Below are 22,505 nucleotides of genomic sequence, written 5' to 3'. Positions count from 1 at the left end.
CCTGTGTTTTATGGCTTTGAATTGGTTGTCTTTTTTTCCTATTTTCCTTTGTCAGTGTAAGTTTATTTTAATCTGCTTGTCATTTTGATGGACAGGAAGTGTGGTTGAATCTGCTGCTTAAAATAATGTGGTTTGTTTTTTGTTTTTTTATTGATACATGTGATTCTCACATGTATTCCAGTAGAATTATTCTGCAGATGAGTAAAATTATCTTTTCCAAGTTTGTAGGACATGAATCTTTGTCAATTTGAGAACTTTCTCAAAATCATTTTACTAAAACTTTGGTACCAACTACTGCCTGCCTACTTGAAGATAAAATGCACAAGAGCAGCAGATGAATAATAATGAAACATGTGGAGCAGCTGATCTTGTTAGCTTTGACAGATTGGTTTTTTTAATCATGGATATATATGTACCCATGGTTTGATTTTTGTATTACATACATATATTCATTGCTTATAAAAGTGTTTCTATTTTATATGATGAAATATATAAGTATTTCATGCTATTTGAAAAAGTTCTATGAATTCCAGGTATTCTGCCACCTTAAACATTGGAAAGCACTGCTTTCCAGGACAATTAAATCCATGAAACAATTTCCCATATTGAGTCATGGGACTGATATCCTTACTGGTAAGCTGTGTTATGTATTTACAAGGACATGTGCTGGACCTGGTAGTTTGGGAGCATTATTACATGTGTAATCATGAGCACACTTGGAATTGGTTCCCACTGTTTTGAAAAGTATACTTAGCAGGAATCAGGGATATGCTTGTCTGACATCCCCTGAACTCTGACCCAGAGGGGAGAAGCCTTTTCACCTGGCTCCCAAGGTCTATGAGAAATGGCCAGTAGCTTTCATTGTTTTCTTGCTTGCATCATGCCTGCCTTTTCCTCCACAGTTAATCCATTTATTCATTCATATTGATGATTTGGCATTTCCCGGTTTCTTGTTTCTTGTTTCCTCTTTTTGTCTTTGGCTTCCTCTGAGCAGCCTCTTAAGTGAATGCACATTTAAGTAATAAGTTGATTCAGCTGCTTCGCTGTAATACAGCATTGACCCTGTGAAGGGCCAGTGGCAAACCAGCACAGTCTTTTCAGCAGTCCTGGCTTTGACTTCTACCATCCTGGCACAGCAGAAGGCAAATGTCAACAGCCAACTGTTGTTTCTGGCAGGTGCTCTCCCAGGGAGCTGCCACTCCCATCTCATTGTGGTCATGGAGGCGGACCCAGAGCATGGAATCAGAATCCAGAGAGGCAATTGCTTCTCAGCCTTTTGGCTAAGATCAAGTGCAGAATCCAGAGGGAAATGGCCTACTTGTCTGAGCTCCACCTCAGTGAGGGTGACTGTACTGGACCCCATTCCCATTTGTTAGTTATTGGTCTCCAAGGAGACTCACCTATACCACCGAACTGGCATACTAACTTATTACGGGGTCTGAACGTGGCAAGAGCCCTCCATAAGCCCACCTATGACCTCATTGTGTCCTCTGGTTTCCCTCCTCTCTGGATCCCGTGCCCAATCTGATGCTTCTTGCTTCCCTTCTTACACATGCACACACACATGCATGTACACAGATGCACACACACATACAGAGGCAGCCATGTAACAGCACAGCAAAAGTTTGATGTTTTATTTTATGGTCCTCTATCAGTCATGAAGCCCCAACAGAGATGGTACTACCCTGACAATATCAGATGCCCTTTTACCAAAAGCATCCCTAGAGCTTATAGAACTGATTATGGTAATTCTAATAAGCAGAAATTTATTATGTTCATAAAATTTTTTAAACTTCTCCAAAATGCAGGGCCCAATTGTATTCCATTTTTGAAAGGCATAAAGGTATATGGGGTGATAGGATATTTACCTGCCATGTTCCTTTTTTGCAGCAGGTATTTGAAGCCAGATGGAATTAAGTGACCAGCTCCATAAATCTGTTGTGTGTGCCTGAGACTGGGGAGCGCAGCACTAATGACAGCACCCCTCTGGTGACATGTCAGTGCTGACTGAAGAGAATTCCAGGGAGCAAGAGTAAATGTTTCTGGTCTTCTCCCTCCTTGCAAGGGTTTTTATCCACCAAAGCGTTAAGTGAGGGATCCATAGATTATCAAGAAGAAAACAGACTGGAACCCCTTACACATTTCAAAAGGATGTCTGCAGCCAGAACTCATGATTCTGGGCTACTAAAAACTCTGTAAGTTCAGGCTGCTTATCTCTGTTTAAGGGTGGAGAAAACACCTATTATGAATTCTCTCGGGCTGTCCAATGCCTCATTAAGGAACTTTAAAAAAAGCGGTGGGGTGGGGGGTGGCATGGGAGAGCAGTTCTGAAAATTAAAGTGGAACAGAGTGATGAGGTCTGTTTTGAGGCCAAAGTGGGGGAAAAGGCAAGGGTTTTGCTTGTGCAGCCTCTGCTACAATGGAGGGGACCTCAGCACCGACGGACGGCACCCTACAAAATGTAACCCATAATTCAAGCTGTCAGCTTAATCACACTGTTTCCAGGTAAAGAGAAGGAGCTCTTGTTTCCTGGGTAAAGAGAAGAAGCCTTGTTTGCTGACCCCTGGTCCTCAGCCTGCCGCAGACCGCCCCCCTTTGTTGGCCTTTGTGTCGCCCTTCCCCCCCTTCCCTCCGTTTTGGCATTGTGCTCCCTTCAAGTGGCCCCTGGAAGGGACCACCCAGGGGGCTGCACAATGGGGACCGAGGGAGCCACCAAAACATAGGTTTTGTAAGACAGCCCGTTAAAAGAAAAATACTGTTTAACTATGTATGTGTTTGTCCTTTCTACAACTGTTTTGTGTGGCAAACAAAACCCCATATACAAACTTCACTGTGGCCGCACATACAGCTGTTCCAGCCATCGGGTGTCAGGCTTGAGATAGTCGCTTCCAGTTTATTTTCCCAGGGCACTAATTCTTGATGTGGTTTATATTTACATGTTCGTTTGGATTTATGGTTAGGAAATTTGATATCAAAGCAAACAAATTGCACTGGCTTTATGAAACTATTTTATCCCTAGTCTTCAGAGTTGGTGGCTTGGCATTGCTCTCAGATGAAATTTGTCTGTAATGCTACTTAACAAAAGCGAGCAGCCCGGAATTCAGTTCTCAATAGCCATTTACACCTCTGTAAAAGGATTAGCTCTGGCCAATTGTTACACTGTTTAAATCTTAATTTGCATCTTTATGGAGGTAGAGCTTCTAGAGACCTCTCTGGTTCTCTGTTGTATTTGTGTACCTATGGGTGGGAGGTCACTGGAGGTTTTCTCTTATTGGTGAAGGTGCTAAATTGCTTCAGGATGACTAGTAAGCTCCACAAATTGAATTAACGTCTCAGGTTTTGACTGACAACAGTCAGCTTTGGTTCGTTAGTTATATTTTGTAGCAGTTGTGGTCTGAATGGTACATGAATGCACTCTGTTAGTTCTGTTTAAACTGAAGAATCTTCATGGTTCTTAGGTGGTTTTTCAACATTAATTGTAATCAACAAAATCTCCATGATAATGAAGTGTGAAAAACCAGAACCAGAACTGGATAAAATGATGGTTTTTAAAAGTCGTCTTTTCTGTCTATCTAGAACATGTGCTCTTAGCTTAAAATCAAAGCCTTCTCATGTTTAGGTCAAACCGATGAAGAGAAATTGAATTTTCTGGCCAGTGTTGCAGCAGGCACTGGAATTGGAAACAAAGGCCCCGTTGTATTGCCCCTTTCCCACCTTTCTGTATATGGGTTATTCCTAAATTGCACGCTCCCTGCTTGTGGACCACCTCTTCCAGCGATGCCTTTTCATTGTTGCTCATTTTGAAATACAGATTTCTTCACTAAAACTTTGTTCTGGATGTGAACAGCCATGGTGCTTTACAATTCTTTGGTATCATTAAAAGTAAACATATTTGATAAAACTTTTAAAAGTAACATTAAATTATGTAAATTTTGTAAGCCAACTCATTACCGTGTACAGTCTGTGATTACTATCCTATTTTGAGACTGTTTGCAATTCTCAGTTTGCAATACTGAAAGAAAAAGGGTAGCACTTTTCTCTCTTCCTCACTTTAAAATATGTATACTGAGTGGTCACAGGAGCCTAGAATGGGGTTGTTTTCTTTCAAATTATCTGCAAAATTCTGTGTGAGTAAAAGACGAAAATGAAGCTAGGAAGAATTACTTTAAATTAGGCCCTCCCAAAATTTTATGTTGTATGCTTTAACCATTGCTGGGTGAAATAAAATACACCTCTTTAAGTTTCCACTTGTGTGTCTAGCAATTCCCTGTCAACCAGCAGGTTTTTCCACTTGCTAGACTTCACAGAGAACAAACTGGCCCTGTGTGTGGAGGCCAGGCCAGTCCACACGTTCCCCAGGCAAGACTGGACCCGGCCTCATTGGCCAATGCCCCTCCAGCAGGAATTATTTTGGTAGGAATACAAATAGAAGACACAAAAGAAGTTGAGGTCCTGAATTCCAATATAGTTAGTCAGTGTTTCCATAACACATAGTCTTTAATCTTTAGCTCCATAGTGTTTGAATTCTTGAATAGAGTTATTTTTAGCAAAGGACTGGTGGATATTTTATAAACTAAAGCCAGGTACCATGTGGGGAAATGCCTATTAGAAATCCTCAGCACAGACCACAGAAACTTGAGTTCATCTGGAGTAGACATAAGCTCTGTGCAGGCAGTAATTATCCATCTTATTGATCACTTGTTGCCCAGCCCTGGAAGTGCTGGGCTGGTAGAACAACAACTATGTAAAAACATACTGTAGAAATGGGCGTGTCATGAATTTCTCTAACCTGTGTTTAAATCTTGGCCCGTCATTCGACTCATAATGCTGTTAATGTGTCTGTAGTGTCGTTCTGAGTGCTACATGAAACTTAAAACATAACAATTCACAAGTCCACTTGCTGTTCTCAGTAAACTTTTGGTTTTGTTGAGAAGGCTAAGCAGAAAGGACATAACTAGGGGACCATTCAATACAGCTAAGGATGCTAAATAGTGAGTTCTAAAGGAATTCAGGGATAAGAAAGAGCCTGATAAATGAGATGGTCATAGAAGTGCCTAGACAGGTGTGAGATGAGCTAGTCTAAGGAAGCCTGACATTTGGAAAAGAACAAAGCTTATATGACTGGACAATCAAGTGTTATTGAACACTGGCACACCGTGCTCAAGGCAGATGGAGATGCACATGCAGGCAATGAGGGGTGTGTTTTCTCTAAAGAATTTTATAAAGAATAACAAAAACCTGTCTGCTTTCTCTTATTGCCACTCCTAAGAATCACAAAGATAAAACACTTCTCCCTGGAGGGAGGCTGTTCCCATGGCAATACCCCACCCACACACATCCTACCTTGGTACCCCAGCATTAGTGAGTGTCTGCTAACTTCCACTATTCGTAGGGACATTTTAGAGGAGGTACAGAAATGTCCAAGTCATGGTCCTTGTTTAGGGTGTACCACCCTGAAAGTCAGACTAAAGGCAATCTAAGCTAGAGGCCCGAAACCCACCGGCAGGCTCTGTCGAGCACAGTACTTACCTTCTTTTGAGGGTACCACATGGAGCATAGTATTTAACCTTTTGAGTTAACTGCCACATTTGTAAATTTGGAACATGGCAAATAAAAATAAACTTTGCAATTGTGGATTTCCAGCTTCTTGTGAACACTAGGAAGATCAGCATCACTGAGACCCCCATTCCAAAGTGGGAGCTGTGAGTGACTGGCCCTTGGCAGGATCACAAGCCCCAGCCTTCCACAATTGCCCCCATCAGCCCCCCACTGTGGGGGTTTGCTCCCTCTGCTGTCACTCCCACCACTGCTTTCCCCCTGCTGGAGCCTAGAGCATGAGCTCAGTCTCCTGGCTCCTGGGGCCTCACAGTAGCATCAGCATATGGTCACCAGGCTAACCCTCTCAAAAACACTGCTTTTGGGAAACCAGCCATTCCAGACATCTGAAAGGTTTATTACTATTTTCTCACCAGGATTTTATATCGAATTTTATCTCCCATTACAGTTGCCTCTTGAACAATGGGTTTGAACTTCACAGGTCAACTTATACATGGCTTTTTGTCGGTAAATACAGTATTGTAAATGCATTTTCTTTTCCTTATGATTTTCTGAATGATATTTTCTTTTCTTTAGCTTTATTGTAAGAATACAGTATAGAATACATATAACATACAAAATGTATGTTAACCATTTTATCAGTAAGGCTTCAGGTCAACAGTAGCTATTAGTAAAGTTTGGGGGCAGGCAGAAGTTACATATGGGTTTTTGACTGCATGGGGGTTTGGCATCCATAACCCCCATGTTGTTCACGAATCATCCATTCTGGCTTATCTTCACTAACATCAATCCCTACCTGGCCAAGCTTGTGTCCTTCCTGATGCCCACACCCTCCTTACCTGGCATTTCCCATCACCTGCTCCTGAGCTTGCAATCATATCTCCCCCACCGTCTAAATGCTTCCTGGTGGAAGGTCTTCCTCACCATTCCTGATTGTCTACCCACTCTCCATTACGTCTCTAAAATTGGCTCACCACTGATGGGCTTATCTTCCTCTTCTTAAGAGCAGGTGGTGCTGCGAATTGAGAGGCGGCAAGATAAAGCCTTCCAGGAAGAATTGGGACACAGATTTTGCCCAAGAAAAAAGTATTCCTAGGTACTGTAAGTGACATAGGCCAGGAGTCTGCAAGGTTTTTGGCAGAGTTCAGAAGTGAAGGGCTCAACCCAGGGTCTGGCCCACAGGGACTAAGACTCCAAACTCAGAGTCTAGATAAGAGGTCAGGACTTGGCAAGGAGCCAGGGCACTGACAGTATGGCCCAGAGCCCAGAACAGGTTTTGAATCCAGGGGGTTCATTTTTATTTCCTGCTCAGGGTAAAAGCCTATATCTGAGTAAGGGGGTGGTGGGGGAAGCGGGGAGGGAGTACTATGCCTGCAGTTTTCTCGTACCTTCCAGTAGGACAGAGCACATCTCCTTATCCCCATGATATCAGGCACATGGCCATCAAATGGATCCAGTAACTTAACCAACTATAGAACTAATTACAAATTAGTAATACTTTGTTGTTAACCTATTACCTTAGGAATTGCTTCATTTTCATTTGGGGACATGTATCAAACATTCCCAACTGTGATCATCTTCTTTTAAAGTAGAAATACTGTTTTGTTTTTTGATATCCTCCCCAATAGCTTTTTAGAATCATGCTTTCCCCAAAATAGACACCTTTTTTTAAGGGAAATTACTAGCCAATCTCTTTGGAGGCTACTGGTACCATAACATTCCTAACTAGAAACAGTGGCCAAGTTGTTAGCCTCTGCCAACCCCCAGTAGCCTGGAAGTAGACAGTGAAGGCTAAATCCCCCTTCCCATGCTTTCCTGTTCTTACTAAGAATAAATAAGATGTTAATGTAGTGGGGTCCAAATGGAGAAATAATAGTCATTTTTCAGCATTCAGAAATAGAGGACATAACCTATACTCTAGCCAACAGTTTTCAATTTCTCAGCAGTGACAATTTAAGTAAATTTCACATGAGTTGTGGGGCTCTAACTTTGTTATGATTGACAATATAAAATTAGCCTTTTCTGCTGTTAAGATTATCTAGAATTCCTATCAGTCAGGTGCAATGTGTCATGAGATTGCACAGCTGTAGACTGAAAACATTAAAGTCTTCAAAGGGTTAAAAGTTGCTTCCTCTGATGGATTTAAAACTGCCACATACACACAAGCAAGTTTTCCCAAACTGCCCCATTTTACATTTTTGTTGAGAGACAGTTTAGTTGGTGCATTTTTATGTCTAGATTATATTACAGATATATTTCAATAAACCACGAAGAACCACCATAGATTCTAGAAGCGGGCCGTTTGTGCTTAAATAAACATCTCATGCAGCACCTGTTTTATTTTATAGGCTCTATAATCACAGTGACATTCTGAAAGGAGACCTTGAAGCCTGCGGAGCAGCTGTCCTTCACCAGCCCCCAGGATTCTTACCTGGGGGTGGCAGCAATGAAAAGCAAGTCAGGTATTAATCACTGTGGGGTGGGATGGCTGTTCTTGCTCCCAGACACTTCCAAATGTAAAGGCTCACAAACGAGTTCACACAGCCCCCACTGGGGGTAGACCCTTATAATTGTCAGTTTAACTTTTTCTTACAAACTCTACCATTTACTACTTTGTAAATATATTTGTTTCTATTAATTGGTTACATCCACTCAATTCCTCATCACAGCAATATTTTAAGGGTTTGTTTGTGGCAGGAGCACAAGTAGCCTTTGTCTGGCATATACCCGAGAGCAACCCAAGATACCATCTAGTATAACCACCGCCTGGAGGGAAGCACTCCTTAATTTCCATGGTCATGCTAGTAATACAGGCCTCCAATCTATAGGTATGGGTCACTGGACCATCAGCAAGACCTGGGAGCTTGTTAGAAACATGTGTTCTCAGGCCCCACCCAGGACCCACTGAATCAGGAATATGGGGGTGGAGTGCAGACACCTGGGTTTTATTGAGCTCTTAGGGAACTCTGCTCCATCAAGTTTGAGAGCCACCATTCCAGAGATATCCCTCAAATGGCCACAACTCTGAGATGAGAGAGAGAGAGGGAGAGTTAATCATTTGCAAGGTAGGTGGCACATATGAATCATGACTCTTGTACTTTTTTCCTAAGTCAATTAGAAACCCTTCCATATCCTCTACTCACTTTTAGGCAGTCTGGGTTTCCTTTCATGGCCTCAGAAGTTTTGTGGCATTGGGCTACTTACTGAGTTATAAATGTGTAACATGTGTAATGGTTTGTCCAGTACTATTATCTGGTGGCTGCCTCATTTATGCAGCATAAATGTTACCTGTGTTCTAACTCTGATTTGTATTTTGGAGATTGATTCTGTTTCCTCTTAGTAACGTATATCCTGCCATTTACTAGTGAAGAACAGATGATTACTCCAGGCGTGGTCAGCAGATGGATGTCTGTGAAAGCCCTTCTGCAAGGACCTTGTTTGGCTGAGAGCATGGGAGGGACTTCTGGGGTCTGGTTATCTTACTCCAACTTCATTTTCTCTATCTTTGATGTGCCCTGGAGGCAGTTTTTATGTTCACACATTTCTTTAGAGTAGAATTCATCCTAAGTCTAGTGTGTATTGGATCCCATTAAGGCGTGAGAAGTGAGATAATGGTCTCTAAAAAGGCCTTGTCACAAGAAAACTTGGCCAATCGAATCGTTCCATTTCACAGACCATAAGATGAGCCTCACAGGTCCTGAGTGTGTTTACATCAACTTCTACATCCTCATTAGTGATCCCCAAATTATGAAAAAAAATGTTGGAAATGACCTTTCCATTCAATAGCTTTTCAACCTAAAGCAGTAAATGCAAGAAAATCCTCTGACATATATTTATCGTGTGAAATAGAAAATAGCAGTCTCCTTTACAAGATGATGGAAGAAGCTGGCTGGGAGGAGTCTTTCTGTGCTCTAGAGGTCATTCAGTGCTCATGTGTCATGAGGCTCTTTGACCGAGGCCCTGTTTCCTTCTCACTGCCTTTTACATCTGTTGATATACTATTCAGTATAAACCATAGTTGTGGCATGTGGCATAGGAAGCATATATGCATTTATAATTCTCTGTGCAAACTGACTTGTTAGACTACATGATTCATTGTCTGACTCTCTTAACCTAGGCTGCCAAAGTGTGATTGTGGGTGAGAAGATATAATATCTACATCTACTAGACTGACGTTTGCTATAGTTTCTCAACATGCATGATAGAGCATTGATTTCCATTATGAAAGGTTGCATTTTACACAACTATTGATCTACAGTTATGTATAAATCAGTCTTCCCTAAGAAATGAGCCTTCTTTATGACCAACACAAATTTTAAAATTAATATCTGGAGCCTTCAAGACTGTTTGGTTACCACAGTCATTTTTAAAACCAGATAAAGAAACCAGGAATGGTTACTAATGTCAGTGTTATGTTCTGTTACAATTAGAATTGTCCCATGTACTGTGACTGGGGATAGTAGTGTTTAATGCATGCAGATCATCACTGCTTCACTCTCTAGCCTCAGAAAAAGTGCCAAGTGTTTATATGACCTGTGAGAGACAAGTAGTCAGGTCTTTAAATACATGTTCCTTCTAATGGTTTTAACCATGACATCCAGCTCCCCACTGCCCTCCTTGCTCTGGCCACCAACACCCCATACTTCTCAATGCCAGTAGTTATTGCTGGCTACTCCCCTAAGTGAAATGTTCCTGTATGCTTGGTGATCTCCTCTTGACCAAACTAGTCAATTTGATAAACCATTCCAGAAACACAAATCTGCTTTTGTTCTTCAATTGCTAATGACCCTAATGTCATAAAAGTCTAAGCCAGGCAGAGTGAGATGCCTCTAACAGGTTATGAACTCCTTAAAGCCCATTCAGTAGAGCCATGTTTGGTGTGTCTGAAGTCCTGCTTGTGCCCCTGACCAAACTATGGCAATCAACATCTGTCTCTCTAATCTCATCTGTAGAATGAGACACCTGCCCCATGGTATACTCTAAAAGATAGTGTGAAGACCTCCATTTTCCTGCTCATAAAATGAAGCATCTTAAAAGAAAAAAAGAACAAAACCATTCCTATCACCATTATTGATTTTTGCTATATCAAGGATTAAGTGTTCAAAGTCTTTCATTTGAAAGAAAGGCTTCCTATTAGGTAGAGTATCAAGACACTATCTTAGACAATGATGAGCGATATGATTCATGTCATTTGGGGTGCTTGATAAAAAGTTCTGTTCATGATTGTCTTTAGGAAAACATTTTAAAATAAAAATGATTACTAAATAAATAGTTTTATCTTATACAAAAACCATAACGCGGCTACCTATTACTTTATACTGTTTTTCCAGGTGCAACTAATTAGTTGTCTCTCTTAGTGGCTACTCTCAAATACAATTGCCCAATTGTACTCTCAAAATCATGCTGAAAAATTGAGTCAGCTTTATATTTATTTATGTTTACAGTATGTAAAAACCTCTTAATTTTATTCTTCCTGTATTCAAAACAAAATTCAGGGTGTTTATTAATTTGTCTGCGTTTAAAACTGGTCAAATTACCAATCTGTTGTAAATCAGTTGTGGTTAGGAAGCACTGGTACATTTGTTTTAGTTGCAATTTTCTGATTGGAAGTTACTCCAAACATATGAAATTAATTAAAGATTAAAGTCTCTTCTTTTGTTATATTTTTAATTAGAGGAGTGTATTGGGGGGGCCTGGGTGTCTCAGTTGGTTAAGCATCCAACTTTGGCTCAGGTCATGATCTCACAGTTCGTGGGTTCAAGCCCCACATCAGGCTTTGCAATGACAGTGCAGAGCCTATTTCACATTTCTCTGTCTCCTCTCTCTCTCTCTGCACCTCTCCTGGTTGCGTGGTCTCTCTCTCTCTCTCTCTCTTCCGCTCCCCCAAAAAATAAATAAATAATTAAAAAATTTAATTGGAGGAGTATATAAGTTAGCTGACACCTAATTTTGTTTTTTCCTGTGCGGCACTGATGTTACAAAGTTTCCAATCAAAGTGGAAAAACTTTTTAAAAACTTGAAAAAAACTTTAAGTCCCACTTTGCATATCTTCTGATATGGTGTATTCATGTAGCACCATAGGCAAGACTTCATGCAAAGACAGCCATGTCTCTTGGACTCCTTGCACAATCTATCCTGAAATAAACTGCAGAAAAGCTTGGTTTTGTACTTTAATTTTTGACTTAGCTGTTCCAAAGTCACAAATTCTAGATACTATACCTCTTTCAAGAGTTCATTTTGCTGCTTGACCCCCTGCAAGTCAATTAATGGTTTTGTCCTTTTGTGAAGTATGCATAATAAATATTTTTAGTGAGTTCTTCATCCTAGGACCCAAGGGATGGTTATAGTTGGTGGGAGTATTAGTAGCCAGAGTCTTGCCTTGGCTTTTCCTCAGCAGAAATCATGTGTATCCGTCACCAGAGAGATTGGTCTCTGAGCATGCAATCTGTCCCAACTAATTTAATTAATTTAATTCATCCTAATTCAACTTGTTTTCAAGTTTAATTCAATTTAGCTAAACATGCTTTCATAGCAGAAAAACAATTGATTTACTCATTATAAGAAATACAGCAGTTGAATAGACTAGAATTTGCTCATGTCCTGTGAGTGTATTTTCCCAGTAGGAAAATCTATTGTGAAACCAAATGTAGATGGATGTTCCTTCATTTATATAGAATCAGAACAAAGGAATTGGGTGGCATTATGACTTCAGTGAAATCTGAAAGAAACCAAGAAATTCAACTTGCTGAAGGAGCTTTCTACCAAACCAGCCAGGAACTTTAGAATCATTCTGGGAAGTTTTTAAAGAAGTTCAAGGATCCCCATGACACATCCCACTTTATGCAAGTCTTGGTTTGGTCAACCAAAGATTATAACAATTGAGATGCATTAAAGAAGGTTCTGAATTGTACATACACTTACTTTTTCCCCAAGATATTTTATTATGAAAATTTCCAAACATACAGAAAAATTAAGGGAATGGTACAGTAAGCATCCGTACAACCACCATCCAGATCTACCATTGACTTTTTATTGAACACGCATATGTCTGTCTTTCCATCATTCTGTCCATCCGTCAATCTCAGTCATTTATTTTTATGCATTCCCAATCAAATCATGGACATCAGTACACTGTTTCCTTAACTTTTTACTTTGAAATAAAAATTCACAAGAGCAAATATAACAACATAATGAGATCCCATGTACTCATCATCCTGATCCACTGATTGTCAATATTTTTTAGACTTGTGTTATTTCCTTCCCTTCCCCACATTTTTTCTTGAGTCATTCAAAACAGACAAAACATTTCATTTATAAATATAAATACTTCTGTCTCTAATTCATAAGCATTTAATACATTACTGTTTAATTAGATTCTTTATTTAATGCCTGTTCTTTGCCAGTTCGCCTTGATAGTCTCAGTCTTGGATTCAGTCTTTTTACATTTGATTTGTTTGAATCAGGATCCAAGTGATATTACCCATAAACTGGTGGTTCGATCCAAATACAAGATTATATTCCAGGCCAGTTATGTTGGCAAGATGACATTGTAAGTGGTGCTAGTACTTCTGCTACACATATGTAGGCAGCACATGATGGCTGGTCATCCCACTGTTAGTGTTGCTAGAACTGATCCATGGGTTCATGCATTGGGACACTGATACCTTTAGTACAACATTTACTGCTACACAATTTTCACAAAATTATAATAATCTCTTAGATGCATTCATTAATATGGACTTATGAAATGGTGACTTTTCTAATTTGTCCATTTGTTCTGCATTTATTAGTTGGAAGAACTTTGTCCATCAACTACTTGGTAACCCTGAAATGCATTTTTTTTTTACCACAAAGGCAGGATAAATGATACTGTCCCTTTACTTACCAACTTTCAGAATGAGTAGTTGCCCGACCAGCCTCCAAAAGTTTGTTGCTTGGCTTATATTTTTAGTTGTGGTAAAACACACCGCAAAAGTTGCCATCTTAACCATTTTTAAGTAAGTGTTCAGTAGCATGAAATACATTCATATTGTTGTGCAATATATCCCCAGAACTTTTTCATCTTACAGAACTGAAACTCTATACCCATTAATCAATTCTCCATTTCTCCTTCCCCCCCACCCCCAAGTCCCTGGAAAGCACCATTCTGCTCACTGTTTCTATGAATTTGACCATTTTAGGTGCCTTATGTTAAATTGAATCATACAGTATTCGTCTTTTTGTGACTAGCTTATTTAACTTAGTATAATGTCCTTAAGATTCATCCATGTTGTAGCATGTGACAAGATGTACTTGCTTTTCAAGGCTGAATCCAAAAGTTTTTATTATTTTTAAAACATATATTTTTATTATTTATTTTTTAAATGAATTCGTGATTTTCATATATTTGCTGTGTTTCAGTCCATTGCAGTCATTATTCTTGTTGATGCTCAAACTGTTTCATCTTGGTCCAGTGGGATTCCCCTCCAGGGAGCCTCTGAGGACTTTTAACATGACTCAGTAGCCTCTGAGAGCTTCCCTACTTTGTGATGCCCAGATATTCCAGGCTTATCTGGTACATCTCCTTCCCTAGAGATGTACTACATGCCAGAGTCTGCGCGTATAATACATGCTCACTTTTTCCTCTTTATAATATTATCTAAATGCTTTTTAATTACAAGTAGACCATAGTAAGAGTATAACAAGGATAAACTGTTGTTCAGAATGAAATGTGATGGGTTTCTCTTAACCACACATGAGGAGCTAGACCATCTATGCCATGATTTGAAACCATGGCTACATATTAGAACCACTCTGAGGGCCTTTAAAAAAATCCCAATGGCCAGGTCACACCCCAGCCCAGTTTTACTAGATCCTTTAGGGATGGCACCGGGCACCTAGAATCTGCAAAGTTCCCCAGGCGTTTCCAGTGTGTGGCTAAAGGTGAGAATGCTCATTTAGCAATGAAATCATAACCAAAATAAATTTCAAAAAGATACCTGAACTTTGAAAATTACCTTAGTCTAGAATATATTAGGTTCCTGACTTTTCTGGATAAGTTATTCTTTATTAGCTTGATTATGGGGCCTTTAAAAATGAAGGAATCTCCTTAGTCATACAGTACCGCACATGTCTAATGTGTCTCCTGTTTGTGTGTGTGTGTGTGTTTGTTTGTTTGTTTGTTTGTTTTGTAGATCTGAACAAGCTTCAGGTCAGCATGTTGCCACCTTGAAAGAACAAGATAATTCTATCAGAGAAGAAGTAGCTAAGCCATCTGAAATTTTCCCAGTCAAAAAAGTGAACCAGACGACAAGGGTCAGTAATTTTTATTAAAAAAAAATGAAGTTTCAAGATTATGCAAATGATTCATTTGAGGAAACAGTCATCTTCTTAACAATGGTTAAAATATTTGGAAAAAAATGTTACTTAATAAGTGAGGTTTTTGTAGTTTGTTTGTTGGCACTTTCTGATCTCAGGCCTTTTGCACAAAGTTTTGCGTAGGAATCTCAACCCCCTACATTCAGATCCTGGAGGTAACCTAATCGAGCATAATGACCACAACATTTTCAGTAACTTAGAAGCATCTTGTAGCATTCTGGTTTTCTTTCCCCACTCCATACTTTAAAAATACTGAACAGTCTAGGGCACCTGGGTGGCTCAGTTGGTTTAGTCTGACTCTTGACTTCAGCTCAGTTCATGATCTTGTGGTTTAGAGATTGAGCTTGGGAGATTGAGCACCACGACAGGTTTCCCACTGAATGCGGAGACTGCTTAAGAATCTTTCGGGGCGTCTGGGTGGCTCAGTCGGTTAAGCGTCCGGCTTCGGCTCAGGTCATGATCTCGCAGTTCGTGGGTTCGAGCCCCGCATTGGGCTCTGTGCTGACAGCTAGCTCAGAGCCTGGAGCCTGTTTCAGATTCTGTGTCTCCCTCTCTCTCTGGCCCTCCCCTGCTCACGCTGTCTCTGTCTCTGTCTCTCTCTCTCTGTCTCAGAAATAAATAAAAATTAAAAAAAAAAAGAATCTCTCTCCCTGCCCCTCTGCCCCATTCACATGCTCTCTTTCCCCCTCTTTCTCTAAAAAACTTGGGGCGCCTGGGTGGCTTAGTCGGTTAAGCGTCTGACTTTCGCTTAGGTCATGATCTCGCGGTTCGTGGGTTCGAGCCCCGCGTCGGGCTCTGTGCTGACTGCCAGCTCAGAGCCTGGAGCCTGTTTCAGAGTCTGTGACTCCCTCTCTCTCTGACCCTCCCCTGCTCACGCTCTCTCTCTCTCTCCTAGAAATAAATAAAAACATTAAAAAAAATAAAATAAAATAAAAAATAAAAAATAGTGATCATACATGTTAATTCATCAAATACATACTGATCCATTTCCTTACAAAGGTACCAGCCCAGATCCATTGAAGGGAAAGAGATAAATAAAATGTGACATCTCCTTCTGGGGAATGGCATAGTAGGATGTGTGTAATAAGAAAATACCAGAGAATATGAGCCTTCAGAAAAAGGGGCCAAGCCATTTGGAGAACCAGTGAGACAGACTTTACGGTGGAGGTAGCAGAGAAGTATGTGAAGTGACCCTTAAAAGAGAAATAGAATGGGGCTCAGTCAGTTAAGCGTCTGACTCTTGTTTTCAGCTCAGGTCATGATCTCATGGTTTGTGAGATCAAGCCCAGTGTCAGGCTCTGCCCTGACGGCACCAAGCCTGCTTCTCTCTCTGCCCTCCCACCCTCCCTCTTTCTCTCAAAATAAATAAATAAACTTTAAAAAAGAGAGAAAGACTGAATTTTGACGGGCTAAGAGTACAGGGGATTGCATCAGGCAAGGAGGGGCAGGGGCAACAGGGAAGGGCTGTTAGAAGCCAAAAAACAGACCCGGAATGTAGAGTCGAGCTCTACTCCTAGTGGCTGAACAGTGGGCTTCAGACTAGCAGTGGTGAGCAAGAAGGTCCAAGGTAGTCCAGGGCCCTGTGTGCAGTGTCCATCCAGCCCAAGGAGGGTGTTTCTGTTTGGTTTAGTGGACCCTGGAAAGCCCTGAGAGCTTTTTGAGCAGAGCCTTAGGTTTTGGACTGAGAAGGCAGAGGAGGGAGCCCCACAGTGGTTCTGACCAGAGAAGATGGCACCGGAAGGTGAGTGTGAAGATGCTGGACAGAAAGAGGAAAGCAATGGAGCAGATTCCCTAGAGGAGCACTAGGGAGGATCCAGAAGCCCAGGTCTAGAGTGCGCCCATTGTAGTCTTCGTTGTTCCCTAGAAGGCCATCTATTGAGAGAGATGGCACTTCCCCTAAATTTATTGTCTTGTCAATGTGTCTTGTCTCAAAGTATGTTTTCTCATCTTTATCTGTAATCTGAGGTTTTCTGGCTTTGATCCTTTTTAAGTTTTTATTTTTATCATGTTCAAAGTTCAAGGATTTGACATGTGTCCCTCTTGGAGGTAAGCTTTACCCCCTCTGCACCAAAGTCACATGCCTGTGTCACTGTGTGATCCAGAGCCTCTGCCATAGCCCCCCTCCACACACCCCCCGTAAGCCTTTCAAGGCACCTTCAGCCCTTCCCAAGCCCCCTTTCCTTGTCTCTTTAAAAAAGAAAGATTTTAAGCATTTCAAACGTACACACATAGAATGATGTAATGAACTCAACAGTGCCACACCTGCCCAAGTTCATGCATGTTACCATTGTACCATATTTGTTTCAAACCTCACCTTCTGCCTCCCCTCCTCCATCACCCTACCCCTCCCCTCCCTCTACTTACCTGCTTCATCCTCCCTTTCCTTCTTCTGAAATAAATTATTGCAGATATAGATACAGCCCACATGCGCTTTTCACAGATCCCATTTCCCTTTTCACAGATAACCTTGTATGTATCCTTCCTGCACACATTTGCATTTTACAGCATTTTGTGGGACTCAGTAAATAAAGAACAATATTCTTTAGGAAAAACAGGTTCATTCCATATCTGTTGATAAAGGTAGTTCTTAGAAAGATTTTATTCTCAGGTTTTATTGTCCATTTTATTTAGTACTATTTTATAACAACATTGTTTTCCATTCATTCCATTCACTGCAAGCACTTCGCATCTCAGCCATGTCACAGGTGAAAGATGTATCGGGGCATCCTGGTGGCTCAGTCAGCTAAGCTTCCAACTTTGGCTCAGGTCATAATCTATATCATGGTTTATATTTTGAGCCCTGTATCAGGCTTGCTGCTGTCAGCAGAGTCTGCTTCAGATCTTCTGTCCCCCTCATTCTCTGTCCCTCCCCCATTTGCGCATACGTTCTCTCTCTCTCTCAAAAATAAACATTTTTTAAAAAGGGGTGAAAGAAGTATTGGTCTGCTGCCCTTTGCTATCTAATCATCTCATTTTTTTTAAGTTGTTCATATTAGAAAACATATTCTAAGTTCCAGACAACAATTCAGTCATAATTTTTCAAATAATAAATCCATTATTAATGGAAAGGGGGCTGCCCAATTAATAACTTAGGAATCAAATGATAGTCTGCCTCCCCAGCACGTTTATTTAGATTCTTTAAAAAAAAAATTTATTTTAATTTTAGACAGAGAGAGAGAGTGCAAATGGAAGGAGAGAGGCAGAAGGAGAAAGAGATAAAATCATAAAATAAGCAGGCTCCACACTGAGCATAGAGCCAAACCTGGGACTTGATCCTATGACCCTGGAATCATGACGTGAGCTGAAATCAAGAGATGGACACTCAACCGACTGAGCCACATGGGTCCCATTAAAAAAAATTTTTTTTTTATTTTAGAGAGAGTCCCTTGGTAGATTTTTTTGTTCCTTTTTAAATGATCCTAATTTCTTCTTAATGGCAATCATAAACATTACCAACAAATTAATGACAAAGTCCATCCTTAAAAATAGAAGTAAGCAGGCAGTTTCTGTTAGTTTGGGACCGAAGAAATGCACAGCCTGAAAGAACTACATTACCAAAATGACATGAACAACACATGAACTTTATGACAAATGAACATGAGCCTTGTGAACTTTATGACAAAATGCTTTTGTGGGTCCTAGGACTGCTTTCATTTAAACATCATCCTGTCACAATTAGCAAAATCTAGTGTTTTTGAGTTGTTTCTCTGCATTGAAACAATATACACATTTAGAAAATAGTAGGGTTAAATATTTCCCCATAGATAAAAATCATGAAACTAAGAGATTTTCAAAATTTAAGGAAGCTCTACTAGAAATTACTTGGTTAAGAATCTAATGAAGCTCAGAAATATTTACTTTGATCTCTTGGGTAAATGGCTAATTAAACAGCCACATGTAAATGATGTTTACCTGTGGGTCCCTTTGCTGTCAGCTGGAGTCAATCCCGTCTCTTGAGTAAATACATCATTAAAGCTGCCGAAACTCGGATTATGTCCCCTCGAGACCAGATAAGATCCACAGCACCTGCATAACCTATTAGGTAATTACATAATTGAGCTGCATGCTTTTAAATCAGAAAAATTTGTAATTACTTTATGTGGACAAAAAAATGAATTGGGTGCTTCATTAAAACACAAAGTGCTTCTTTTCTCCTACGTGATGTCTCTTTCCACCCAAGAGAATTTCTCCATGCAAAAGCTGAGTGGCTTGCTGGTGTCTTTCACAGAGTAGGTCAGTCATGTCTGCCACCACACATGTACCACTAGAGAGACAGGTGACTGGTCACAGAAATCCTTCACCTCTCTCTAAATGGTGAGCTGGGGTTTTTTTTTTAATCTTATCTCTTGAATACTCATTTACAGGCCCGTATGAATACTTTCCCCTTTCTTCTAACTGCTCCGAAAGTAAAATCCCCTTCTTTTTGTATCCCTTTCCCCTCCTACAACTTAGATTTAACTGAAGAGCATTTCACTTTAAACTCTGAAAACTTACTTTTGGTGTGGAAAAGGAAGATTCATGAGGAAGGTCAGTTAAATATGTATATTAGGGGAAAATGTCATATACTGTAGACAGCCCTAATTCCCTTGCTCTTTTGTATCAGCATTAATAGCACTGATTTACATATAGAATAGGATTTCTTTTTACTAGGTGCTTTCACATTCACTTTCTGTTTGTACTGTCCATCACAGAAATCAGATTCTTTTAGGGCTATCATAAGTTTAAAAAAAAAAACTAACAGAAAAAAACTTGCAAACTTGGAATATTAAGGTGAACAGAATGAATAAAAGAAAAATTTCCATTTAAATTGTAGTGTGTAGTTTTTAATATTTAACATATTGACAAGCATGGGTTATACTGACTGTGTACTTCCCTTCATATCATCACATCCCTTCCACATCATTTCAGACATCTGTGTGGATATTTGAGACCCCTGTGTGGATGCTCCCAAGACCCTTGTGTGGATACTCCAGTCTCCTTAACCACGCTTCTGTTGAACATTTGTGGGGTTTTTTGTTTTGTTTTATTTGCTTTTGTTTGTTTTTGCATTTTTAAAAAATTGTTAAGAGAGAATGCTCACAAGACAGGGTCAGGGTCAGAAGGAGAGACAGAGAGAATCTTAAGCATGCTCCACGCTCAGCTCAGAGCCAGACATGGGGCTCGATCCCACACCTGGAATCATGACCTAAGCTAAAAACGAGAGTCAGATGCTCAACCAGCTGAGCCACCCAGACACCCCAAACATTTGTTTTTAATTGTTCCTCTAGTAAAAAAGTTTTAAGGAACATCTGAGCAATTCAGTTTTTACAACTGCCACGCTATCTCCTTAGGATTAATTTCTAGATGTGGAATTGTCAAGTCAGAGGGTGTGTGCCTCTCGCAGGCAACAGCTATGCTGATACATTTCACTCTGGAAGGGTCATCAGTTATGAAGAATGAAGGAAAATATCATTTCTCTGAGCTTTTTATGAAACTGGATACTACTGACTTTTTTCTTTTTGAGTACCAGCATTGTGGAGCGCAAATGAGATCCAATTTTTTTGGTTCATTTGACCTTTATAATACAATTGAGGTCAAATTTTCCCCTACCTATTTGTTACCCATTTGTATTTTTCTTTTATAATTTGCAGGTCCATGTTCTTTGCTCATTTTTCTATTAGGTTAGTAATATTTTTTCTTATTGACTTGTAAGAACTTTTTTAATATAAATTGGTACAATTTGTTACAATATTTGGTGCAGTTTGATTTTCTCCTTTGATTTATTTTAATGGTGTTTTGGACATGGTGTCTTTTCCAGTAATATCTGCATTTGTCTATGCATGTGAATATCACAATTGATATAAATTAAGAGATGACTCTTGGGATTCTAGGCCTAGCAGGATCCATATTTAAACTGGACTTTGAGAAAAATTCTAGGAGAGTTGAACCAGTAACTCTAGGTGTCCTAGTTAATTCATGGGACAATTTATCTTTCCTAAGATCTGAAATGTGGAGCTACCACCATCAGGGATCCTGCAAACAGTGTGTGGCTTGGCATTGAATTTCCCTTTCTCCTGGCTCCTGGGAGGGCAGAAAAGTGAGGGGACTAGTTTGTTGATATTGACCGAGGCATCAGACAACTGAGAGAAGACAGTCTCCATCTCTCCTCTGGGCTCCAAATGTATGAAATCAAAGAGAGCCTTTATTTGCTAACGGATAAGTTGAATCCCAAGCATAGTCCATTCATAAGCTCCATCAGGAGGCTGGTAGTAAAGTTGTTGTCTGGTGGTATTTTTCACGTAGAGAGCTCCAATTTGCAGAGCCCATTCAGTCCCAGCGTGAGCTGTGTGAAGTAGCCTGTTCGCTCTTCTCTGGGCTTTTGTTCCTGTGCAGGTACTGGTTAGTGTTGTGGCCTCAGACTGGAAGCTGCTTCAAATTGGGAGCTTCCTTAGAATATGCCCTTCTGAAAGGTCTGCAAATGGTATGTCTTGAGAATGTATTATAGATGTTTCTTCTGACTCTGCAGAAGTTGTTTTTGACTTGAAACTTTCTGACTATTCCTTCCTTGTCTGAGGCTGACTTTTCTTTCTTTCCTGCTTATCATTATTCCCTGTTTTTAGGGCCTTATATTGTGGGTTCCCTTACAGATGACCTAGTGGGCACATCTGCTGTTCTCTCTTGTCTCCATGATCCCGTAAAGCCAAGCTGGCCATTCTCATGTTATAATTTGACCCTCTACCAAAAATCCTTACAGATATAAAAAAGTCATTGTTAAGACATTACCTATGGGGCACCTGGGTGGTTCAGTTGGTTGACTGTCTGACTCTTGATTTCAATTCAGGTCATGATCTTGTGGTTCATGAGATTGAGCCCTGAGTCGGGCTCTGCACTGATAGCATGAAGTTTTCTTGGGATTCTCTCTCTCTCTCTCTCTCTCTCTGTCCCTCCCCCACTCATCTACTTCTCTCTCTCTTTCTCTCTCTCTCAAAATAAATAAATAAACTTAGAGGAAAAAAAGAAACTATCTATAGAATTATCTTAGAAGATGAGTCCTTTTTATAAATGTCTCTATGAAGAAAAGTAAGAAAAATCCTAGAAACAAGAGTATTGAGTAGTGAAGATAAATGGCATGAAATATACAAAATAAGTAAAAACCTGCAGTAAGCCCACCACTCTCCTTACGTCTCTGGAGTAAAAGAAGAGGGTGTGCTCAGTGTAGAACTAGTGGCAGTGCTGGTATGGTTATCAATCATATAGGGACTTATTAGAAGGACATTTACTGTATTATTATAGCATTTTATTCTGTTTTCTTTTGAGACCCAGTTGAAACCAACTAAAGGAAAAAGGATCACATAAGGGATCCCTTCCATGAAAAGGGATGCACAAACCAGGGAGATAAATTATGTGTCATTTCTGAGGGCCTAGTAAGAAGTAATCTGAGTAACTGGCAACTCCAGTTTCTGGTGTCTGCAAATTCTACAGCATAAAGCACAAGATGCTTCAACAGCCCTTGAACAATTCTATTCTTAAGATGTGTTAAGACAGGGACTGTTATGAAGTCATGCCAAGAAATTATTAGTTATACCTGTTGCATAGGATAAGATGGGGAAGAA

The 22,505-nt window shown here is 40.1% G+C and overlaps 1 protein-coding gene across 1 annotated transcript in view; it reads left to right on the top strand.

Annotated features, from left to right (window-relative positions):
• Positions 1-22,505, top strand: part of KIZ (kizuna centrosomal protein) — a 133,346-nt gene that overhangs the window by 76,671 nt on the left and 34,170 nt on the right. The window contains exons 7-8 of the mRNA XM_039222285.1: positions 7,905-8,018; positions 14,730-14,850. Coding sequence (XP_039078216.1) covers positions 7,905-8,018; positions 14,730-14,850 — 235 coding nt within the window. The remainder of the gene's footprint in view (positions 1-7,904; positions 8,019-14,729; positions 14,851-22,505) is intronic.

The sequence above is a fragment of the Hyaena hyaena genome, unplaced genomic scaffold (assembly GCF_003009895.1).
Source record: "Hyaena hyaena isolate Hyena2069 unplaced genomic scaffold, ASM300989v1 scaffold_1103, whole genome shotgun sequence".
NCBI classification, from domain to species: Eukaryota; Metazoa; Chordata; class Mammalia; order Carnivora; family Hyaenidae; genus Hyaena; species Hyaena hyaena.
Note: the sequence above shows the minus strand (reverse complement) of the source record. Positions and strands in the feature narration are given on the sequence as shown.